General features: G+C 52.7%; 1 protein-coding gene across 1 annotated transcript in view; it reads right to left on the bottom strand.

Moving 5' to 3' along the window:
- The window catches only part of LOC142245109 (lanosterol synthase-like), a 122,586-nt gene that overhangs the window by 61,864 nt on the left and 37,955 nt on the right, over nt 1–22,767 (bottom strand). The window contains exon 11 of the mRNA XM_075317441.1: nt 7,128–7,155. Within this exon, the coding sequence (XP_075173556.1) occupies nt 7,128–7,155 (28 nt within the window). The remainder of the gene's footprint in view (nt 1–7,127; nt 7,156–22,767) is intronic.

Here is a 22,767-nt window from a genome sequence, read left to right as displayed (position 1 = left end):
ACCTCGGAGAACTGAAAACCGTTCAACATGAACAACATGTGTACCCGAAAAACAACCAAAAATCCCGAAGGACAACAGGGCGGGTGCTGGGTCTCCCAATAGGAGCTAGAAGAAAAGGAATTTACGGTAAGTAACAAAATTCCCTTCTTCTTCGGCGCTCCATTGGGAGACCCAGACGATTGGGACGTCCAAAAGCTGTCCCTGGGTGGGTAAAGAATACCTCATGTTAGAGCTGCAAGACAGCTCTTCCCTATATGGAGGCAACTGCCGCCTGCAGGACTCTTCTACCTAGGCTGGCGTCCGCCGAAGCATAGGTATGCACCTGATAATGTTTGGTGAAAGTGTGCAGACTCGACCAGGTAGCTGCCTGGCACACCTGTTGAGCCGTAGCCTGGTGTCGCAATGCCCAGGACGCACCCACGGCTCTGGTAGAATGGGCCTTCAGCCCTGATGGAACCGGAAGCCCAGCAGAACGGTAGGCTTCAAGAATTGGTTCTTTGATCCATCGAGCCAGGGTGGCCTTAGAAGCCTGCGACCCTTTGCGCTTACCAGCGACAAGGACAAAGAGTGCATCCGAACGGCGCAAGGGCGCCGTGCGGGAAATGCAGATTCTGAGTGCTCTCACCAGATCCAACAAATGTAAATCCTTCTCATACCGATGAACTGCATGAGGACAAAACGAAGGCAAAGAGATATCCTGATTAAGATGAAAAGAGGATACCACCTTCGGGAGAAACTCCTGAATGGGGCGCAGCACTACCTTGTCCTGGTGGAAGACCAGGAAGGGAGCCTTGGATGATAGCGCTGCCAGCTCAGACACTCTCCGAAGAGATGTGATCGCTACCAGAAAAGCCACTTTCTGTGATAGTCTAGAAAGTGAAACCTCCCTCAGAGGCTCGAAGGGCGGCTTCTGGAGGGCAACTAGTACCCTGTTCAGATCCCATGGATCTAACGGCCGCTTGTACGGGGGTACGATATGGCAAACCCCCTGTAGGAACGTGCGCACCTTAGGAAGGCGTGCCAAACGCCTCTGAAAAAAGACGGATAGCGCCGAGACCTGACCTTTAAGGGAGCCGAGCGACAAACCTTTTTCTAACCCAGATTGCAGGAAAGAAAGAAAGGTAGGCAATGCAAATGGCCAGGGAGACACTCCCTGAGCAGAGCACCAGGATAAGAATATCCTCCACGTTCTGTGGTAGATCTTAGCGGACGTGGGCTTCCTAGCCTGTCTCATGGTGGCAACGACCCCTTGGGACAATCCTGAAGACGCTAGGATCCAGGACTCAATGGCCACACAGTCAGGTTCAGGGCCGCAGAATTCCGATGGAGAAACGGCCCTTGGGACAGTAAGTCTGGTCGGTCTGGTAGTGCCCACGGTTGGCTGACCGTGAGCTGCCACAGATCCGGATACCACGCCCTCCTCGGCCAGTCTGGGGCGACGAGTATGACGCGGCTGCAATCGGATCTGATCTTGCGTAGCACTCTGGGCAAGAGTGCCAGAGGTGGAAACACATAAGGGAGCCGGAACTGCGACCAATCTTGCACTAGGGCGTCTGCCGCCAGCGCTCTTTGATCGCGAGACCGTGCCATGAAGGTTGGGACCTTGTTGTTGTGCCGGGACGCCATGAGGTCGACGTCCGGCCTTCCCCATCGGCGACAGATTTCCTGAAACACGTCTGGGTGAAGGGACCATTCCCCTGCGTCCATGCCCTGGCGACTGAGGAAGTCTGCTTCCCAGTTTTCTACGCCGGGGATGTGAACTGCTGATATGGTGGAGGCCGTGGCTTCCACCCACAGCAGAATCCGCCGGACTTCCTGGAAGGCTTGCCGACTGCGTGTCCCCCCTTGGTGGTTGATGTATGCCACCGCTGTGGAGTTGTCCGACTGAATTCGGATCTGCCTTCCTTCCAGCCACTGCTGGAAGGCTAGTAGGGCAAGATACACTGCTCTGATGTCCAGAACATTGATCTGAAGGGTGGACTCCTGCTGAGTCCACGTACCCTGAGCCCTGTGGTGGAGAAAAACTGCTCCCCACCCTGACAGACTCGCGTCTGTCGTGACCACCGCCCAAGACGGTGGTAGGAAGGATCTTCCCTGAGATAATGAGGTGGGAAGAAGCCACCACTGCAGAGAGTCCTTGGCCGTCTGGGAAAGGGAGACTTTCCTGTCCAGGGATGTTGACTTCCCGTCCCATTGGCGGAGAATGTCCCATTGAAGTGGGCGCAGATGAAACTGCGCAAACGGAACCGCTTCCATTGCCGCCACCATCTTCCCGAGGAAGTGCATGAGGCGTCTTAAGGAGTGCGACTGACTTTGAAGGAGAGCCTGCACCCCAGTCTGTAGTGACCTCTGCTTGTCCAGCGGAAGCTTCACTATCGCTGAGAGAGTATGAAACTCCATGCCAAGATACGTTAGTGATTGGGTCGGTGACAGATTTGACTTTGAGAAGTTGATGATCCACCCGAACGTCTGGAGAGTCTCCAGTGCAACATTCAGGCTGAGTTGGCATGCCTCCTGAGAGGGTGCCTTGACAAGTAGATCGTCCAAGTAAGGGATCACAGAGTGTCCCTGAGAGTGCAAGACTGCTACCACTGCCGCCATGACCTTGGTGAACACCCGTGGGGCTGTCGCCAGACCAAATGGCAGAGCTACGAACTGAAGATGGTCGTCTCCTATCACGAAGCGTAGAAAGCGTTGGTGCTCTGTAGCAATCGGCACGTGGAGATAAGCATCTTTGATGTCTATTGATGCTAGGAAATCTCCTTGAGACATTGAGGCAATGACTGAGCGGAGGGATTCCATCCGGAACCGCCTGGCGTTCACATGCTTGTTGAGCAGTTTTAGGTCCAGAACAGGACGAAATGAGCCGTCCTTTTTTGGCACCACAAAGAGATTGGAGTAAAAACCTTGACCTCGTTCCTGAAGAGGAACAGGGACCACCACTCCTTCTGCTCTTAGAGAATTCACCGCCTGCAGAAGGGCATCTGCTCGGTCGGGATGTGGGGAAGTTCTGAAGAACCGAGGCGGAGGCCGAGTACTGAACTCTATCCTGTACCCGTGAGACAAAATGTCTGTTACCCACCGGTCTTTGACCTGTGGCAGCCAAATGTCGCAAAAGCGGGAGAGCCTGCCACCGACCGAGGATGCGGAGGGAGGCGGCCGAAAGTCATGAGGCAGCCGCCTTGGAAGCGGTACCTCCGGTTGCTTTCTTGGGGCGTGAGTGAGCCCGCCAGGAATCAGAGCTCCTTTGCTCTTTCTGAGTCCCTTTGGACGAGGAGAATTGGGGCTTGCCCGAGCCTCGAAAGGACCGAAACTTTGACTGCCACTTCCTCTGTGGAGGTTTGCTTGATCTGGGCTGGGGTAAGGAGGAGTCCTTACCTTTGGACTGTTTAATGATTTCCGCCAATTGCTCACCAAACAGTCTGTCTCCAGATAATGGCAAGCTGGTTAAACATTTTTTAGAAGCAGAATCTGCTTTCCATTCCTTTAACCACAAGGCTCTGCGCAAAACTACAGAGTTGGCGGATGCCATTGAGGTACGGCTCGTAGAGTCCAGTACCGCATTGATAGCGTAGGTCGCAAACGCAGACATTTGCGTAGTTAGGGACGCCACTTGCGGCACTGCTGGACGTATGAGAGAGTCCACCTGTGCCAGACCAGCTGAAATAGCTTGGAGCGCCCACACGGCCGCGAATGCTGGAGCAAACGACGCGCCGATAGCTTCATAGACAGATTTCAACCAAAGGTCCATCTGTCTGTCATTGGCATCTTTAAGTGAAGCCCCATCCTCCACTGCAACTATGGATCTAGCTGCAAGCCTGGATATCGGAGGGTCCACTTTTGGACACTGGGTCCAGCGTTTGACCACGTCAGGGGGAAAAGGATAACGCATATCCTTAAGGCGTTTAGAAAAACGCTTGTCCGGATAAGTATTGTGTTTCTGGATGGATTCTCTGAAGTCAGAGTGGTCCAGAAAAGTACTCAATTTACGCTTGGGATACAGAAAATGGAATTTCTCCTGCTGTGCAGCTGCCTCCTCTGCTGAAGGGGCTGGGGGAGAAATATCCAACAGCCTATTGATGGCCGCTATAAGGTCATTTACCATGGCGTCACCATCTGGCGTATCCAAATTGAGTGCGGCGTCAGGACAAGACTCCTGATCACCCACCTCTGAACCCTCATACAGGGACCATTCTCGCTGAGACCCTGATCCGCGTGATGACGTGGAGGGTCTCTCCCAGCGAGCTCGCTTAGGCGGACTGGGACTGTCATCGGAGTCAGAGCCCTCAGCCTGTGATGCCTGGGATCCCCTTGAAGTACGGATTAGTTCCAACTGAGGGGGACCGGGGAACATAGACACAGCAGTGTCTATGGTCTGAGCAACTGGCCTGGACTGCAAGGTCTCCAGGATTTTTGTCATAGTCACAGACATTTTATCAGCAAAGACTGCAAATTCTGTCCCCGTCACCGGGGCAGGGTTCACAGGCGCCTCTGCCTGGGCTACCACCACAATAGGCTCTGGCTGACGAAGTGCCACTGGGACTGAACATTGCACACAATGAGAGTCGTTGGAGCCTGCTGGTAGATTAGCCCCACATGCTGTACAAGCAGTGTATACAGCCCGTGCCTTGGCACCCTTGCGTTTTGCGGATGACATGCTGTTGTCTCCTCAAAGCAATATAGGGTGTACAGCCAAGAAGCGACCTTACAGTGCAGTATATAAATATATCTAGACACAGCAGTGACTATGGTACAGCGAAAAATATAACACTGTGGCACTAGTGGGGCCGCACGTATGTGCTGCTTACCGCCCGCTTAGCGCGGGTGTGTGGTCGCCAGAAACCCCTAGCCTGGGTCCCCCAGAGCCTGCGTCCGTTCTCCAGCCAGACTGCATGTGTATAATGGCTGCCGGCGTCCTGGGGAGCTGCAAGCCTGGGGGCGGGCCTAGGGCGTGCACAGAGAAAAAGCGCGAAGCCTGTGTCCTACTGTGCTCAGTGAGAGGGCTGGAGCATGTAAATCGTGCTCCAGCCCTCGGCGCTGCCGATTGAACAACGTCTCTCCCCTACCCTGATTGACAGGGTGGGGGGCGTTAACGAAGCGGAGCTAGGCCGCAGAAAGCCGGGGACTAAAGTTAGAAGCGCCGCCGCCGTAAAAGCGCGGTCGGCGCGTCCCCGGCGCACTACAAGTCGCAGCTGCGCCGCCGCTCCAGGGGCGGTCGGCGCGGCGATCCACACACATAAAGTCCCCCAGTAATCTGCGGGGACTATAAGCCCAGCGCACAGCGCTACAGTCCCCGGCGCACTAGCACACCCAGCAAGCCTGGGGTGTGCGTGGCCTGCCATACGGGGACACAGAGTACCTGAAAGTTGCAGGGCCTTGTCCCTGAACGGCACTCCCGCTCCACATCCAGCAGGTTCTATGGGTCTGTGGATGGAGCCCGGCCTCAGGGCTTGGTGGCCGGTAAGATCCCACTTCCTCAGAGCCCTTCAGGGGGATGGGGAAGGAAAAACAGCATGTGGGCTCCAGCCTCCGTACCCGCAATGGGTACCTCAACCTTACAAACCACAAGTGGGGTGAGAAGGGAGCATGCTGGGGGCCCCATATGGGCCCTCTTTTCTTCCATCCGATATAGTCAGCAGCTACTGCTGACTAAACAGTGGAGCTATGCGTGGATGTCTGACCTCCTTCGCACAAAGCAGAAAACTGGTGAGCCAGTGATCCCACTGGGGGTGTATAGCCAGAAGGGGAGGGGCCTTACACTTTTTAGTGTAATTGCTTTGTGTGGCCTCCGGAGGCAGTGCTATACACCCAATCGTCTGGGTCTCCCAATGGAGCGCCGAAGAAATGAAACTAGGCCTCCGGCGAAGTCGGGGCCTAAATTTAAGCGGCGAGGCCGACAAGCAGGCACCATCGGCGCGGTTCTCAGGCAAAAGCTAGAGAATCCGCCAGAAAAGTTAAAACAATCACATACAGCATACTCTCCCCTTACAATAAAGAACCGGGACCACCAACATAAACGTCTCAGGTACTTAGCTGCTGAGACGCAGAGCCATGTCCCTGGGGATGAGTGCTCCGGTCCAACAGAATCCTCAAGGGGCTGTCGATGGAGACCGGACTCCTGCCAGGCAGGGAGACCGTGCTGGCTCCCACTTCAAGCCAGAGCCCAGAAGGGATGGTGAAGGAGCGCGGCATGTAAGGCTGCAGCCTTGTAAATCAACCTTAACAACACCGCCGACACAGTGGGGTGAGAAGGGACATGCCGGGGGTCCAGACATGGACCCGCTTTTCTTTAAACTCTTTCCAAAAGTCAAACAAATCAGATGAGAATGCATGTGTGGATGTATGCCTCCTGACACAAAGCAATAAACTGGCTAGGACTGGCTACCAGGGCGTGTATAAGCTCAGAGGGAGGAGCTACACTTTTAAGTGTAGTACTTTGTGTGTCCTCCGGAGGCAGAAGCTAAACACCCATGGTATGGGTCTCCCAAAGGAACGATAAAGAAAATAGTTATATATTTAATACAAATATGTATTTTGTGTATGATTTTAATCAATATATTTATTATCATTTTTTCCTGTTTTTTTCATAATGTTTGAATGTTTAAACTTTATTTAGTAGTGTCTTTGTATTGAAAACGCATCTATAATAATAATAATAATTTATTCATTTATATAGTGCTATTGATTCCACAGCGCTTTACATACATTGGCAACACTGTCCCCATTGGGGCTCACAATCTAAGGTCCCTAACTGTATGTTTTTGGAGTGTGGGAGGAAACCGGAGACCCGGAGGAAACCCACGCAAACACGGGGAGAACATACAAACTCCTTGCAGATAGTGTCCTTGGTGGGAATTGAACCCAGGACCCCAGCGCTGCAAGACTGCAGTGCTAACCACTGAGCCACCGTGCAGCATCTGACTTTAAGCAATGAAAAAGCATGTAAACCGCGCTAAAACACAGTTAAAACGCGGTAAAAATGCACGAGTACTTATCGTGTTTTTGTGGTCAAAACCAACTTTGGCAAAAACCATTTCTGCCAGAGGATGCGTTTAGAACTGCAACTACCTCGACGAAAAATGTGGACATAGCCTTAAGTTCCAACATTAAAAAGACATCAAATTTACCTGCATTTTCATCCCATCTAATCCCAGCCTGCAAGAAAGTAATTGTGTAAGAAAAAATGTAGAAAGAAAGTAAACTTCAATTACATGCAACAGCATAAAAAAATAACATCTGCAATTGTGACGTTGTATAGTACCTGCAAAGACTTTTCTTTCAAAGCTCAGCTTTACGCTAAATGCACACGCTGAAGTTTTTGTTGCATTTTTGATGCTTTTTTTGGTGCAGTTTTGTTGTCAGAAACTTCCAACTTTTGACTTCTCAGCAAAGTCTATGAGAATTCAGATTTGCTGTGCGCGCGTTGCAGTTTTTTTGTCTAGAGTTTATTTGTCACAAACTTGTGACAAAAAAATTGCAGCATGTTCTATCTTTTTGCGTTTTTTTGGCTTGCTTCTACTGAAAAAACGCATCAAAAATCGCATGGTCAAAAAACATCAAAAATGCACTTAGGCCCTGTGCGCACACTGCGTTTTATGCTGCGGATTTGCTGCGGGTTTTGCTGCAGAAAAGGAGCGTTTTTTGTTCATAAAGTTCATGCAGTCCTTCCCCAGCAAAATCTATGAGAAATCCAAAATGCTGTGCGCACATTTCCCCTACAGGTTTTGCTGCAGAATTTCTGCAGCAAAAATAAGCAGCATGTCACTTCTTTTCCACAGGTACCTGCGGTTTTCCCCTGTGTTTTGACATTGATAATGGTTAAAAACCGCAGGGAGAAAACTATGGCAAAACCGTAACAAACCGCAGAATGGTAAAACCGCATGCAGATTTTGGGTGCGTTTTTTTTGCCGCAGGTGCGGAATTCTGCCAGAGGGAGCATATTTTGCTGAAGAAACACATCTACCTAGTTTGCACAGACCCTAAAAACACAGCATCATAAGGGCTTGTTCGCACGTACATGCTGAAAATTCTGCAGCGATTTGGCAGTGCATGTGAGCTTTAAATCGCTGCAGAAACACTGCGTAATGGATGCAGTGTTTCAGCAGAATAAATGCCGATTTCATGCGCTCGGGATGCTGCCGCCACCATAGACAGAGTGGGAGCTACATCCAAAGCGCACAAAATAATTGACATGCTGCTTTTTTCAACGCACGGATTTGGGTCAAAATTTTGACACTCAAATCGCTGTGTTCTAAAAAGCAACGTGCACACGGATTATGCATAATCTTCATAGATTGTGCTGGGAACGCAAGACGCATGCAGTTACGCTGCAGTTCTATATGCAGCGTAAATGCATGAAATTACGCAATGTGCGCACAAGCCCTTACAAGCATATTTTTTACAAATCTGGGGCAAGGTGCAGTTTTGTTGTGGCAACAAAACTGCAGTGCGCGCATGTAGCCTAAGGCTATGTGCGCACTTTCCTTTTTACCTGCTTTTTACCTGCTTTTTACCTGCTTTTTCAACTGCAGCGTTTAATGCCAAAATGGTTGTGTTCTGCTTTTCAAGCAAAGTCTATGGGAATTTGGTTTTCTTGTCCGCACTATGCTGTTCAAACTGCAGCCTTTTTGTTGCAGAACTTTGGTCAAAAAGCTTTGCAGTGCAAAACCCAAATGGCAAAAACAATTGTCATGTTTTTGTTTTTGCCATTTGGGTTTTGCACTGCAAAGCTGAGTTTTTGACCAAAGTTCTGCAACAAAAGAAGGGAATTTTGTTTACTTACCGTAAATTCCTTTTCTTCTAGCTCCAATTGGGAGACCCAGACAGTGGGTGTATAGCTACTGCCTCTGGAGGCCGCACAAAGAACTACACTTAAAAGTGTAAGGCCCCTCCCCTTCTGGCTATACACCCTCCCGTAGGAGTACAGATTCCTCAGTTTTAGTACCAAAGCAAGAAGGAGGAAAGCCAATAACAGTTTCAAAAACAAATTCAATCCGATAACTAGATCGGAGAACTTAAGAAACAACGTGAACAACATGTGCACCCGAAAAAACGAAACCCTAAAAACAGATAGGGCGGGTGCTGGGTCTCCCAATTGGAGCTAGAAGAAAAGGAATTTACGGTAAGTAAACAAAATTCCCTTCTTCTTTTTCGCTCCTAATTGGGAGACCCAGACAGTGGGACGTCCAAAAGCAGTCCCTGGGTGGGTAAAAAGATACCACATGAACGGGCTGTCATACAGCCTCTTCCTACAGGTGGGCCACCGCCGCCTGAAGGACCTGTCTACCTAGGCTGGCGTCTGCCGAAGCGTAGGTATGCACTTGATAGTGTTTGGTAAACGTGTGCAGACTCGACCAGGTAGCCGCCTGGCACACTTGCTGAGCCGTAGCCTGATGCCTCAACGCCCAGGACGCACCAACGGCTCTGGTAGAATGGGCCTTCAGTCCAGATGGAATCTGAAGCCCAGCAGAACGGTATGTGTGAAGAATTGGTTCCTTGATCCACCGCGCCAGGGTGGATTTGGAAGCTTGCGATCCCTTATGCTGACCAGCGACTAGGACAAAGAGCGCATCCGGACGGCGTAGAGGCGCCGTGCGAGAAATGTAAATCCTGAGTGCTCTCACCAGGTCCAACAGATGTAAACCCTTTTCAAATTGGTGAACTGGATGCGGACACAAAGATGGCAAAGTGATATCCTGATTGAGATGAAAGGAAGAAACCACCTTGGGAGAAAACTCTGGAATTGGACGCAGTACTACCTTGTCTTGGTGAAATACCAGGAAGGGAGATTTGCAAGATAACGCCGCCAGCTCGGACACTCTTCGAAGAGACGTGACCGCTACAAGAAAAACTACCTTTTGTGAAAGCCGAGAAAGGGGAACCTCTTTCAAAGGCTCGAAAGGCGGCTTTTGAAGAGCAAGGAGAACCTTGTTCAGATCCCAGGGTTCCAATGGCCGTCTGTAAGGAGGAACGATATGACAAACTCCTTGGAGAAACGTGCGTACTTTAGAAAGCTGTGCCAAGCGCTTCTGAAAGAATACGGATAACGCGGAGACTTGACCCTTAAGCGAGCTAAGGGACAAACCTTTTTCCAACCCAGACTGCAGGAAGGAAAGAAAAATTGGCAATGCAAATGGCCAGGGAGAAAACCCTTGAGCCAAGCACCACGCTAAGAATATCTTCCACGTCCTGTGATAGATCTTAGCTGAGGATGGTTTTCTAGCCTGTCTCATTGTGGCAACAACTCCCTGAGATAAACCTGAGGCCGCTAGGATCCAGGACTCAATGGCCACACAGTCAGGTTCAGGGCCGCAGAATTCAGATGGAAAAACGGCCCTTGAGACAGCAGATCTGGACGGTCTGGTAGTGCCCACGGTTGGCCTACCGTGAGATGCCACAGATCCGGGTACCACGACCTTCTTGGCCAATTTGGAGCGACGAGTATGGCTCGCTGGCAGTCGGACTTGATTTTCCGGAGAACTCTGGGTAACAATGCTAGAGGTGGGAACACATAGGGGAGTCGGAATTGCGACCAATCCTGAACCAAGGCGTCTGCCGCCAGCGCTCGGTGATCGTGAGACCGTGCCATGAAAACTGGGACCTTGTTGTTGTGCCGTGACGCCATCAGATCGACGTCCGGCGACCCCCAGCGGCAACAGATCTGTTGAAACACGTCCGGGTGAAGGGACCATTCTCCTGCGTCCATGCCCTGGCGACTGAGAAAGTCTGCTTCCCAGTTTTCCACGCCTGGGATGTGAACTGCAGATATGGTGGACGCTCTGCTTTCCACCCACGTCAAAATCCGCTGGACTTCTTGAAAAGCTTGGCGACTGCGTGTTCCCCCTTGGTGGTTGATGTACGCCACCGCCGTGGAATTGTCCGACTGAATCCGAATCTGCTTGCCTTCCAGCCATTGTTGGAAGGCTCGCAGGGCAAGGTAGATTGCTCTGATTTCCAGAACATTGATCTGCAAGGTGGACTCTTCCTGAGTCCACGTCCCCTGAGCCCTGTGGTGGAGAAACACCGCTCCCCACCCTGATAGGCTCGCATCTGTCGTGACCACTGCCCAGGACGGGGGAAGGAACGACTTTCCCTGTGACAATGAGTTGGGGAGAAGCCACCAACGTAGAGAATCCTTGGCAGTCTGAGAGAGGGAGACAGTCCTGTCGAGGGACGTCGATTTCCCATCCCATTGGCGCAGAATGTCCCATTGGAGAGGGCGCAGATGAAACTGCGCGAACGGGACTGCCTCCATTGCTGCTACCATCTTTCCTAGGAAATGCATGAGGCGCCTCAGTGAGTGCGACTGGCTCTGAAGGAGAGATTGCACTCCAGTCCGTAGCGAGCACTGCTTGTCCAGTGGAAGCCTCACTATCGCTGATAGAGTATGAAACTCCATGCCAAGATAAGTCAGAGATTGGGTCGGGGTTAGATGAGACTTTGGAAAGTTGATAATCCACCCGAAAGTCTGGAGAGTGTCTAGCGCCACCTTCAGACTGTGTTGGCATGCTTCTTGAGAGGATGCCTTTATAAGCAGGTCGTCTAGGTACGGGATGACCGAGTGACCCTGCGAGTGCAGAACAGCTACTACTGCTGCCATGACTTTGGTGAAGACCCGGGGGGCTGTTGCCAGACCGAAGGGTAACGCTACGAACTGTAGGTGCTCGTCGTGTATGACGAAACGTAGGAAACGCTGATGCTCTGGTGCAATCGGCACGTGGAGATACGCATCTTTGATGTCTATTGATGCTAGAAAATCTCCCTGAGACATTGAGGCTATGACGGAGCGTAGGGATTCCATCCGGAACCTCCTGACTTTTACGTGTCTGTTGAGCAACTTCAGATCCAGGACGGGACGATACGATCCGTCCTTTTTTGGGACCACAAACAGATTGGAGTAAAAACCGTGACCCTGTTCCTGAAGAGGGACGGAGGTCACCACTCCTTCCGCCTTTAGAGCGGCCACCGCCTGCAACAGAGCATCGGCTCGGTCTGGTGGTGGAGAAGTTCTGAAGAAACGAGTTGGTGGACGAGAACCGAACTCTATCCTGTACCCGTGAGATAGAATATCTCTCACCCAACGGTCTTTGACATTTGCTAGCCAAATGTCGCCAAAGTGGGACAGCCTCCCACCGACCGCGGGTGTGGGCATCGGAGACCGCAAGTCAGGAGGACGTCGTTTTGGCAACGGTTCCTCCGGCTGGTCTTTTTGGGCGTGACTGAGACCTCCAAGAATTTGAACGTCTCTGGTCCTTTTGAGTCTTTTTTGACGAGGCGAATTGGGACCTGCCCTGTCCTCGAAAGGACCGATAACCAGACTGACCCCTCCTCTGTTGGGGCTTGTTTTGTCTGTGTTGCGGTAAGGAAGAGTCCTTACCCTTGGAGTGTTTGATGATTTCATCCAAACGCTCTCCAAACAATCGGTCACGAGAAAAAGGCAAATTGGTTAAGCACTTCTTGGAATGAGAATCTGCTTTCCAATGTCTCAACCACAGAGCCCTACGCAAAACAACTGAGTTGGCTGACGCCACTGCCGTGCGGCTTGTAGCGTCAAGAACAGCATTAATCGCGTACGACGCGAATGCCGCCATTTGCGAGGTCAATGGTGCTACCTGCGGGGCAAATGCACGTGTGACTGAGTCGACTCGCGCAAGCCCGGCCGTGATAGCTTGGAGTGCCCATACGGCCGCAAAAGAAGGCGCTAATGACGCTCCAATCGCTTCATAGATGGATTTCAGCCAGAGCTCCATCTGCCTGTCAGTGGCATCTTTAAGTGCCGCTCCATCTTCAACAGCAACCAAGGATCTGGCTGCAAGCCTGGAAATTGGAGGATCCACTTTTGGACACTGGGTCCAACCCTTGACCACTTCAGAGGGAAAAGGGTAGCGTGTATCTTTAAGTCGTTTAGGAAAACGCCTTTCAGGATAAGCGTGGGGTTTCTGGATTGCGTCTCTGAAGTCAGCGTGGTCCAGAAAAGTGCTTAATGTACGCTTAGGGTATCTGAAATGGATTCTCTCGTGCTGCGAAGCTGACTCCTCTACAGGAGGAGCTGGTGGGGAAATATTCAACATCTTATTGATGTTAAATATAAGATCATTAACTATTGCGTCACCATCTGGTGTATCTAGATTGAGAGCGGTCCCAGGATCAGAATCCTGATCAGTTAAGTCCGCCTCATCACCCATAGATTCATCCCGCTGGGATCCAGACCATTGAGATGAATGTGAAGGCCCGTCATAACGAGCCCGCTTAGGCTGCCCGGGGCCATCGTCCGAGTCAGAGTCTTCACCCTGAGGTGTAGATGCCCGTCCCGGAGCTAGGAGCTGAGGGGGACCAGGGGGCAATACATGCACAGTGTCCGTGGTCTGAAGTACAGGCCTAGCTCGCAATGTGTCAAGAATTTGTGACATAGTGAGAGACATTCTGTCAGCAAAAGCTGCAAACTCAGTTCCTGTCACCTGGACAGCATTCACAGGTGGTACACCCTGGGACACGTCCAGCAGAGGTCCCGACTGTGCAAGCGCCGCAGGGGCCGAGCACTGCACACAATGGGGGTCCGTGGAGCCTGCCGGTAGAAAAGTCCCACATGCGGTGCAGGAAGCATACAATGTCTGTGCCTTGGCACCCTTGCGTTTTACGGGCGACATGCTGCTGGCTCTCTGCATATGAGAGAGTCTATAGCCAAAGGGCGACCAGCGCTATGTAATACCAAGTATTTGTAGCAACAAAATACTAAGAATACTACGAGCACAAGAGGGGGTGAGCCCTGAGGGCTGCTTACCGCCCGCTGAACAGCGGGTAAGAGGCTGCAGATTCCTTGTCTGGGTCTCCCCGGCTCCCCTCTGCAGCTCAGCGTGACAGCAAGAATGGCTGCCGGCTACTGTGGAGAGGGGCGGTCCGTGGGAGTTCCCAAACAAAAGTGCGGGAACAGTGTCCCCTCTGTGCTGACTGTGAGGGCTGGAGTATGTAAAAACGACTCCAGCCCTCAGCGCTGATGCACTGGCCAGCGTCCCGCCCCTCGCCTGACTGGCAGGTCTGTGGGCGGGAACGAACGAAAGCAGGCCGCAAAAGCCGGGGACTCGAGTTATCAGCGCGGCCGCCGTAAAAGCGCGGGCCGCGCTGAAGTCCCCGGCGCACCGCAAGTGCCAGCCGCGCCGCTGTTCGAGCGGCCGGCGCGACCGAGTTCTGGACGTGGGCAGCGTCCCGCCCCTCTCCTGACTGGCAGGTGTGGGGGCGGGAACGAAAGGAAGCAGGCCGCAAAAGCCGGGGACTGTAGTTATCAGCGCGGCCGCCGTAAAAGCGCAGGCCGCGCTGAAGTCCCCGGCGCACTACAAGTGCCAGCCGCGCCGCAGTCCCAGCGGCCGGCGCGGCCTATTCCCATAAATGTGCCTGCTTCAGCAAAGCTGAATGAGGCCATGGCACAGGCGCCGCAGCGCTGATGTCCCCCGGCGCACTACAACACCCAGCATGCTGCGGTGTGAGCGCCAGATACACGGGGACACAGAGTACCTTGAGGAAGCAGGGCCATGTCCCTGATGTACTCCGCTCCATCCAGCATCTTCTCCAGGGGCTGTAGATGGAGCACGGTCTCTGTGCCTGGAGACCGGTAAATCCCACTTCACCCAGAGCCCTGTAAAAAGGGATGGGGAAGGAATCAGCATGTGGGCTCCTGCCGCCGTACCCGCAATGGGTACCTCAACCTTACAAACACCTCCGACATAAGTGGGGTGAGAAGGGAGCATGCTGGGGACACTATATGTGTCCTCTTTTCTTCCATCCGACATAGTCAGCAGCTGCTGCTGACTAAAAACAATGGAGCTATGCGTGCGTGTCTGACCTCCTTGCGCACAAAGCTAAAACTGAGGAATCTGTACTCCTACGGGAGGGTGTATAGCCAGAAGGGGAGGGGCCTTACACTTTTAAGTGTAGTTCTTTGTGCGGCCTCCAGAGGCAGTAGCTATACACCCACTGTCTGGGTCTCCCAATTAGGAGCGAAAAAGAAAAGAGAATTTTGTTACTTACCGTAAATTCTTTTTCTTATAGTTCCGACATGGGAGACCCAGACCATGGGTGTATAGCTTCTGCCTCCGGAGGACACACAAAGTACTACACTAAAAGTGTAGCTCCTCCCTCCGAGCATATACACCCCCCGGATGACAAATCCAACCAGTTTAGTGCAAAAGCTGAAGGAGGACATCCACCCATAAGTAGAGACAGAGTCAAACCCGGAATAACCGGAACCTCTGTCTACAACAACAGCCGGTGAAAAACACACGGAACAAGAAAGCTGCCAACAGGCAACAGGGAGGGTGCTGGGTCTCCCATGTCGGAACTATAAGAAAAAGAATTTACGGTAAGTAACAAAATTCTCTTTTTCTTCATCATTCCTTATGGGACACCCAGACCATGGGACGTCTCAAAGCAGTCCATGGGTGGGAAATAAACAGAAACTGAGAAGTAGGCAAAACCTAACTTCACAAATGGGCGACAGCCGCCCGAAGGAGGCGTCTGCCCAAGCTCGAATCTGCCGAAGCATGAGCATGCACTTGGTAGTGCTTCGAAAAGGTGTGCAGACTAGACCAAGTGGCAGCCTGACAGACTTGCTGAGCCGTAGCCTGGTGCCTGAAGGCCCAAGAGGCACCGACAGCTCTGGTCGAGTGCGCCTTAATCCCCGGCGGGGGAGGCACCTGAGAACATTGGTAGGCATCGGATATGGCCGACCGAATCCAACGAGCTAGGGTCGGTTTAGAAGCCGAGAGACCCTTGCGCTGACCTGTGGTCAGCACAAAAAGAGAGGTGCACCGCCTAAGAACAGCGGTGCGTGACACATAGATCCGGAGCGTCGGCACCAAATCTAAAGCATGCAACGCTTTCTCAAAGCGATGCACAGGGGCCGAACAAAGGAAAGACAATGAAATGTCCTGGTTAAGGTGGAAAGGAGACACCACCTTAGGGAGAAAGTCCGGAGTCGGACGGAGAACCACCTTGTCTTGGTGAAAAAAAACAAAAAGGGTGACTCCGAAGAGAGCACAGTCAAATCAGAGACTCTCCTGAGAGAAATTATGGCCACCAGAAAGACCACTTTCTGTGAAAGACGAAACAACGAAACCTCCCTAAGAGGCTCAAAGGGGGGATTCTGTAAGGCCGTGAGGACCAGATTAAGGTGTCAGGGATCCAGAGGCCGCCGGTAAGGCGGAATGATGTGAGATGCGCCTTGCATGAAGGTGCGCACCTGGGCCAGCCGGGCGATACGCCGCTGGAACAACACTGACAGAGCCGAGACCTGTCCCTTGAGGGAATTGAGGGACAGTCCTAGCTGCAGACCGGACTGTAGAAAGGACAGGATGGTCGGCAAGGAAAACGGCCAAGGAGCATGGCCGGAAGAACGACACCAGGACAGGAAAATTCTCCAAGTCCTGTGGTAAATCCTGGCCAAGGAAGACTTCCGAGCCTGAGTCATAGTGAAGATGACCTCGGAAGGAATGCCTGAAGCCGTAAGGATCCAGGGCTCAAGAGCCACGCCGTCAATCTGAGAGCCGCAGAATTCTGGCGGAAAACGGACCCTGTGAGAGAAGGTCTGGGCGGTCCGGGAGATGCCACGGCACCTCTACGGACAGACGGAGCAGGTATGGGAACCAAGCTCGCCTGGGCCAGTCTGGGGCGATGAGTACGACCCGACGGCCCTCCATTCTGATCTTGCGCAGGACTCTGGGCAAGAGAGCTAGAGGGGGAAACACGTAGGCCAGACGGAACTGGGACCAGTCCTGAACCAGCACGTCCGCCGCCAAGGCCTGAGGATCGTGGGAGCGAGCCATGTAAACCGGGACCTTGTTGTTGTGCCGGGATGCCATTAGATCCACTTCCGAAGTGCCCCACTTGCGGCAGATTGACCGGAACACTGCCGGATGCAGGGCCCACTCACCGCTGTCCACGGTTTGAGGCTGAGATAATCTGCCTCCCAGTTTTCTACGCCTGGGATGTGGACTGCGGATATGGTGGACTTGGAGTCCTCCGTCCACTGAAGGATGCGTTGAATTTTCAACAGGGCTAGGCGGCTGCGAGTCCCACCCTGGTGATTGATGTAGGCAACTGCTGTCGCGTTGTCTGACTGGACTCGAATGTGCTTGCCCGCCGACAGGTGGAGAAAAACTACGAGAGCTAGGAGTACAGCCCTGAATTCCAGCACATTGATCGAGAGGGCTGATTCGGACGGAGTCCAAGTGCCCTGTGCTCGGTGGTGGAGAAACACTGCTCCCCAGCCGGATAGACTGGCATCCGTGGTGAGAATCACCCAGGACGGGGCCAGAAAGGAGCGTCCCTGGGACAGAGAGAGGGGCCGAAGCCACCACTAAAGAGAGCTCCTGGTCTGTGGCGACAGAGCCACCAGCCTGTGCAAGGAAGAGGTCCGCTTGTCCCAACAGCGGAGAATGTCCAGCTGCAGGGGACGCAGATGGAACTGGCAAAGGGAACCGCTTCCATTGACGCCACCATCTGACCCAGCACCTGCATGAGGTGCCTGATGGAATGACGGCGGAGCCTCAGCAGAGAGCGAACCGCCAGATGAAGGGACTGCTGTTTGACTAAGGGCAGCTTCACAAGTGCCAGCAGAGTCTCGAATTGCATCCCTAGGCACGTAAGTTCCTGGGTCGGGGTCAGAGTGGACTTGCAAGCGTGGCGAGAGTGAGCGAGACACTCCGCTGAGAGTGAGCGAGACACTCCGCTGACAGTCTGCACTGGATGAAGCCTTGACTAGAAGGTCGTCCAGGTAAGGAACCACTACCAACCCCTGGAGGTGCAGAACCGCAACCACTGCTGCCATGACCTTGGTGAATACACGAGGGGCCGTGGCTAACCCGAAGGGGAGAGCCACGAATTGGAAATGTTCCTCTCTGATTACGAAACGTAGCCAACGCTGGTGTGAAACTGCGATTGGCACATGCAGATAGACATCTCTGATGTCGATGGATGCTAAGAAATCTCCTTGGGTCATTGACTGATCGCAGAGATTCCATGCAAAAATGCCGCACCTGAACATGCTTGTTGAGAAGCTTGAGATCCAGGTCGGAAAGCACCGTCCTTTTCGGGGACTGGAAGAGATTTGAGTAGAAATCTCAGAACCGTTCCCAGTCGGGAACTGGTACAATTACTCCATTGGCCTGCAAGAATGCCACGGCCTGTGAGAAGGCGGCGGCCTTGGAGCAGGGGGGAGTTGACCGAAAAAATCTGTTTGGCGGGCTGGATAGAATTCTATTCTGTAGCCGTGGGAGATGGTAACCCACACCCACTGATCGAAGACGTGTTGAAACCACACGTCGCCCAAGAGGGAAAGCCTGCCATTGACCAAGGACGTTACTGGCGCGGCCAGATAATCAAGAGGAGGCTGCCTTGGTGGCAGCAGCTCCTGCGGACTTCTGAGGACGCGGCTTCATGCGCCAGTTGGTTTACGGACCTTGACTGAGTTAGTGGACGAGGCCGAGGGCTTAGAGGACGACCAGTTAGAGGAACGAAAAGAACGAACCTCGACTGGTTCCTGCCCTGGACAGGTTTCCTGGGTTTGTGGCATGGAAGTACTCTTCCTGCCAAAAGCTTCCTTAATAATTTCATCCAGTTGTTCACCGAATAGACTGGTCCCAGCAAAAGGGAGTCCAGCAAGGAACTTCTTAAGAAGCATCTGCCTTCCACTCTCGAAGCCACAGGAGCCTGCGGATAGCGAGGGAAGTAGCCGAGGCCACCGCAGTGCGGTGAGAAGCCTCTAGCATGGCAGACATGGCATAGGATGAAAGGACTGAAGCCTGGAAGTTAAGGCAACCATTTCGGGCATAAAGTCCCTGGTGAGGGAATGCATCTCCTCCAGAGAAGCAGAGATGGCTTTGAGAGCCCGCACTGCTGCAAAGGATGGGGAGAACGAGGCCCCTGCCGCCTCATATATAGATTTGGCCAGAAGGACAACCTGGCGGGCAGTGGGAGCCTTAGAGAGGTTCCGTCAGCCACTGATACAACTATCCGGGCTGAAAGTCTAGACACCGGAGGGTCCACCCTTGGTGAATGAGCCCACTCCTTGACCACCACTGGTGGAAGGGGGAAACAGTCATCAGAACCACGCTGTGGGAAGCGTCTGTCAGGACAGGCTCTGGGCTTGGTCACAGTGGGCTGACAAACTGGAGTGGTTAAGGAACACACTCCTTGTTCTCTTAAGGTATACTGATGCCTTTCTGCCAGAGGGGAATGCACCCCTGATACAGGCGGATTGAGGTCCAGTACAAATATAATGGACGCAATCAAATCATTAGCATCTGCGTCACCTTCGGACAGATCAATGGGGTACATGCAGTAGCGTCCGAGCCCCTAGTAAAGGCATTCTCCTCATCCTGCGAGTCAGCTCGTGAATCAGAGCCGCGGGACGAGGAAGGAAGGGGGACCCTGCGTCTCCATTTTAGGAGGACGGGGTCTGGGAGCAGATGAAGAATCCTCTGTGAGCTTTGCTGAGCGAGCCGTAGCAGCAGAAGCGCCCTGAGAAGGGGGCTGATGCATGCTCAGCAGTGTCCGGGACAGCTGTCCCCTGGAGAGAGGGATTCTACCCAAACCGGGGGTTCAGCCACCGGAGCCGGAGCAGCTGGAGGGACCACTGATGTGGTTATGTGCTCGGTACAGGCAGTACGAGTCTACATGCAGTGCATAATAAGAACAGCCTTGCAGCCTTGCTCTGATGTGAGACATGCTGCAGAAGTGGGGGCTCTGTCCAGAATGACCCCCAGCAGAGTATATAAACAGTATATAAGCAGCTGCACAACCGGAGGTTGTGGCTTGCCAGACCGTTTAACATAGGGACATCTCTGTGCCCTCCAGATCCCCCAGCCCAGGCCCCGATTTGTCACAATGTGGATGCAGACATTGAGAACGCTGAGAAAATGGCGCCGGAGCGAGGAGAGGGGGCGGGGCCTACTCTGAGAGCTGGATCCGGAGGGCAAATGAGGTATACAGGGGAGGGAATCCTTCCTCAGTGAGGAGTGTCCCTTCCCTGTGCTAAACAGCCGCTGGGCGGAGCCGCACTGTCCCTCTGCATGACTGACATGCAGGGGCAGTGAAATCGAAACTAGGCCTCAGGCGAAGCCGGGGCCTAGATTTAAACATGCGGCCAGCGTGCAGGCACCATCGGCGCGGTTCTCCAGTGAAAACTGGAGTACCGGCCGGAAATGTTAACACAGTCATATAACACACTCTCCCCAATATATAAAGTACAAGGGACCCCTGGAAAGACCACTATTTGTGGTAATAACGTCTCAGTACTTAGCTTGTGAGACGCAGGTGCCAGGTCCCTGAGGGGTGAGCGCTCCGTCCGGCAGGATCCTGAAAGGGCTGCGGATGGAGACCGGTCTCCTGCAAAGCAGTGAGAACCGTGATGGCTCCCACTTCAAGCCAGAGCCTCAGGGGATGGTGAAGGAGCGCGGCATGTGAAGGCTCCAGCCTTGTAAAATCAACCTTAACAGCACCGCCGACACAGTGGGGTGAGAAGGGACATGCCGGGAGTCCAGATTGGACCCGCTTTTCTTCCAAATCTTTGAAATCAAAAATCAAAATTCAGAGAATGCATGTGTGTGTGTGATCCTCCTGAACACAAAGCATTGAACTGGTTGGATTTGTCATCCGGGGGGTGTATATGCTCGGAGGGAGGAGCTACACTTTTAGTGTAGTACTTTGTGTGTCCTCCGGAGGCAGAAGCTATACACCCATGGTCTAGGTCTCCCATAAGGAACAATGAAGAAAAGGCTGCAGTTTGAACTGCAAAGTGCGGACAAGAAACCCAAATTCCCACAGACTTTGCTTGAAAAGCAGACCACAACCATTTTGGCATTAAATGCTGCAGTTGAAAAAGCAGCAAAAAAACAGATAAAAAACAGGTAAAAAGCAAAGTGCGCACATAGCCTTAGGGTATGTCTGCACACTGCAGTTTTGTCATAACTGCAAAGAAGGGAATTTTGTTTACTTACCGTAAATTCCTTTTCTTCTAGCTCCAATTGGGAGACCCAGACAATTGGGTGTATAGCTATGCCTCCGGAGGCCACACAAAGTATTACACTAAAAGTGTAAAGCCCCTCCCCTTCTGCCTATACACCCCCCGTGCTCACAGGCTCCTCAGTTTTGGTGCAAAAGCAAGAAGGAGGAAAAAATTATAATTGGTTTAAAGTAACTTCAATCCGAAGGAATATCGGAGAACTGAAACTATTCAACATGAACAACATGTGTACACAAAAAACAGGGGCGGGTGCTGGGTCTCCCAATTGGAGCTAGAAGAAAAGGAATTTACGGTAAGTAAACAAAATTCCCTTCTTCTTTGTCGCTCCATTGGGAGACCCAGACAATTGGGACGTCCAAAAGCAGTCCCTGGGTGGGTAAATAATACCTCATAATAGAGCCGTAACCGGCTCCGTCCTACAGGTGGGCAACCGCCGCCTGAAGGACTCGCCTACCTAGGCTGGCATCTGCCGAAGCATAGGTATGCACCTGATAGTGTTTCGTGAAAGTGTGCAGGCTCGACCAGGTAGCCGCCTGACACACCTGCTGAGCCGTAGCCTGGTGCCGCAAAGCCCAGGACGCTCCCACGGCCCTGGTAGAATGGGCCTTCAGCCCTGAGGGAACCGGAAGCCCGGAGGAACGATAAGCCTCGAGAATTGGTTCCTTGATCCACCGAGCCAGGGTTGACTTGGAAGCTTGTGTCCCTTTACGCTGGCCAGCGACAAGGACAAAGAGTGCATCCGAGCGGCGCAGAGGCGCCGTACGAGAAATGTAGAATCTGAGTGCTCTCACCAGATCTAACAAGTGCAAATCCTTTTCACATTGGTGAACTGGATGAGGACAAAAAGAGGGTAAGGAGATATCCTGATTGAGATGAAAGGGGGATACCACCTTAGGGAGAAATTCCGGAACCGGACGCAGCACCACCTTGTCCTGGTGAAACACCAGGAAGGGGGCTTTGCATGACAGCGCTGCTAGCTCAGACACTCTCCGAAGCGAAGTGACTGCTACTAGGAAAACCACTTTCTGCGAAAGGCGTGAGAGAGAGATATCCCTCATTGGCTCGAACGGTGGTTTCTGAAGAACCATCAGCACCCTGTTCAGATCCCAGGGTTCTAACGGGCGCTTGTAAGGAGGTACGATGTGACAAACCCCCTGCAGGAACGTGCGAACCTGTGGAAGTCTGGCTAGGCGCTTCTGAAAAAAGACAGAGAGCGCAGAGACTTGTCCCTTAAGGGAGCCTAGTGACAAACCCTTTTCTAATCCGGATTGAAGGAAGGACAGAAAAGTGGGCAAGGTAAACGGCCAGGGAGAAACACCCTGAGCAGAGCACCACGACAGGAATATTTTCCACGTCCTGTGGTAGATCTTGGCGGACGTTGGTTTCCTAGCCTGTCTCATGGTGGCAATGACCTCTTGAGATAATCCTGAAGACGCTAGGATCCAGGACTCAATGGCCACACAGTCAGGTTCAGGGCCGCAGAATTCAGATGGAAAAACGGCCCTTGAGACAGCAAGTCTGGTCGGTCTGGTAGTACCCACGGTTGGCCGACCGTGAGATGCCACAGATCCGGGTACCACGACCTCCTCGGCCAGTCTGGAGCGACGAGGATGGCGCGGCGGCAGTCGGCCCTGATCTTGCGTAACACTCTGGGCAACAGTGCCAGAGGAGGAAACACATAAGGGAGTTGAAACTGCGACCAATCCTGAACTAAGGCGTCTGCCGCCAGAGCTCTGTGATCTTGAGACCGTGCC

Source organism: Anomaloglossus baeobatrachus, chromosome 7 (genome assembly GCF_048569485.1).
Source record: "Anomaloglossus baeobatrachus isolate aAnoBae1 chromosome 7, aAnoBae1.hap1, whole genome shotgun sequence".
NCBI lineage: Eukaryota > Metazoa > Chordata > Amphibia > Anura > Aromobatidae > Anomaloglossus > Anomaloglossus baeobatrachus.
This window is presented reverse-complemented; position numbering and strand designations above follow the sequence as displayed.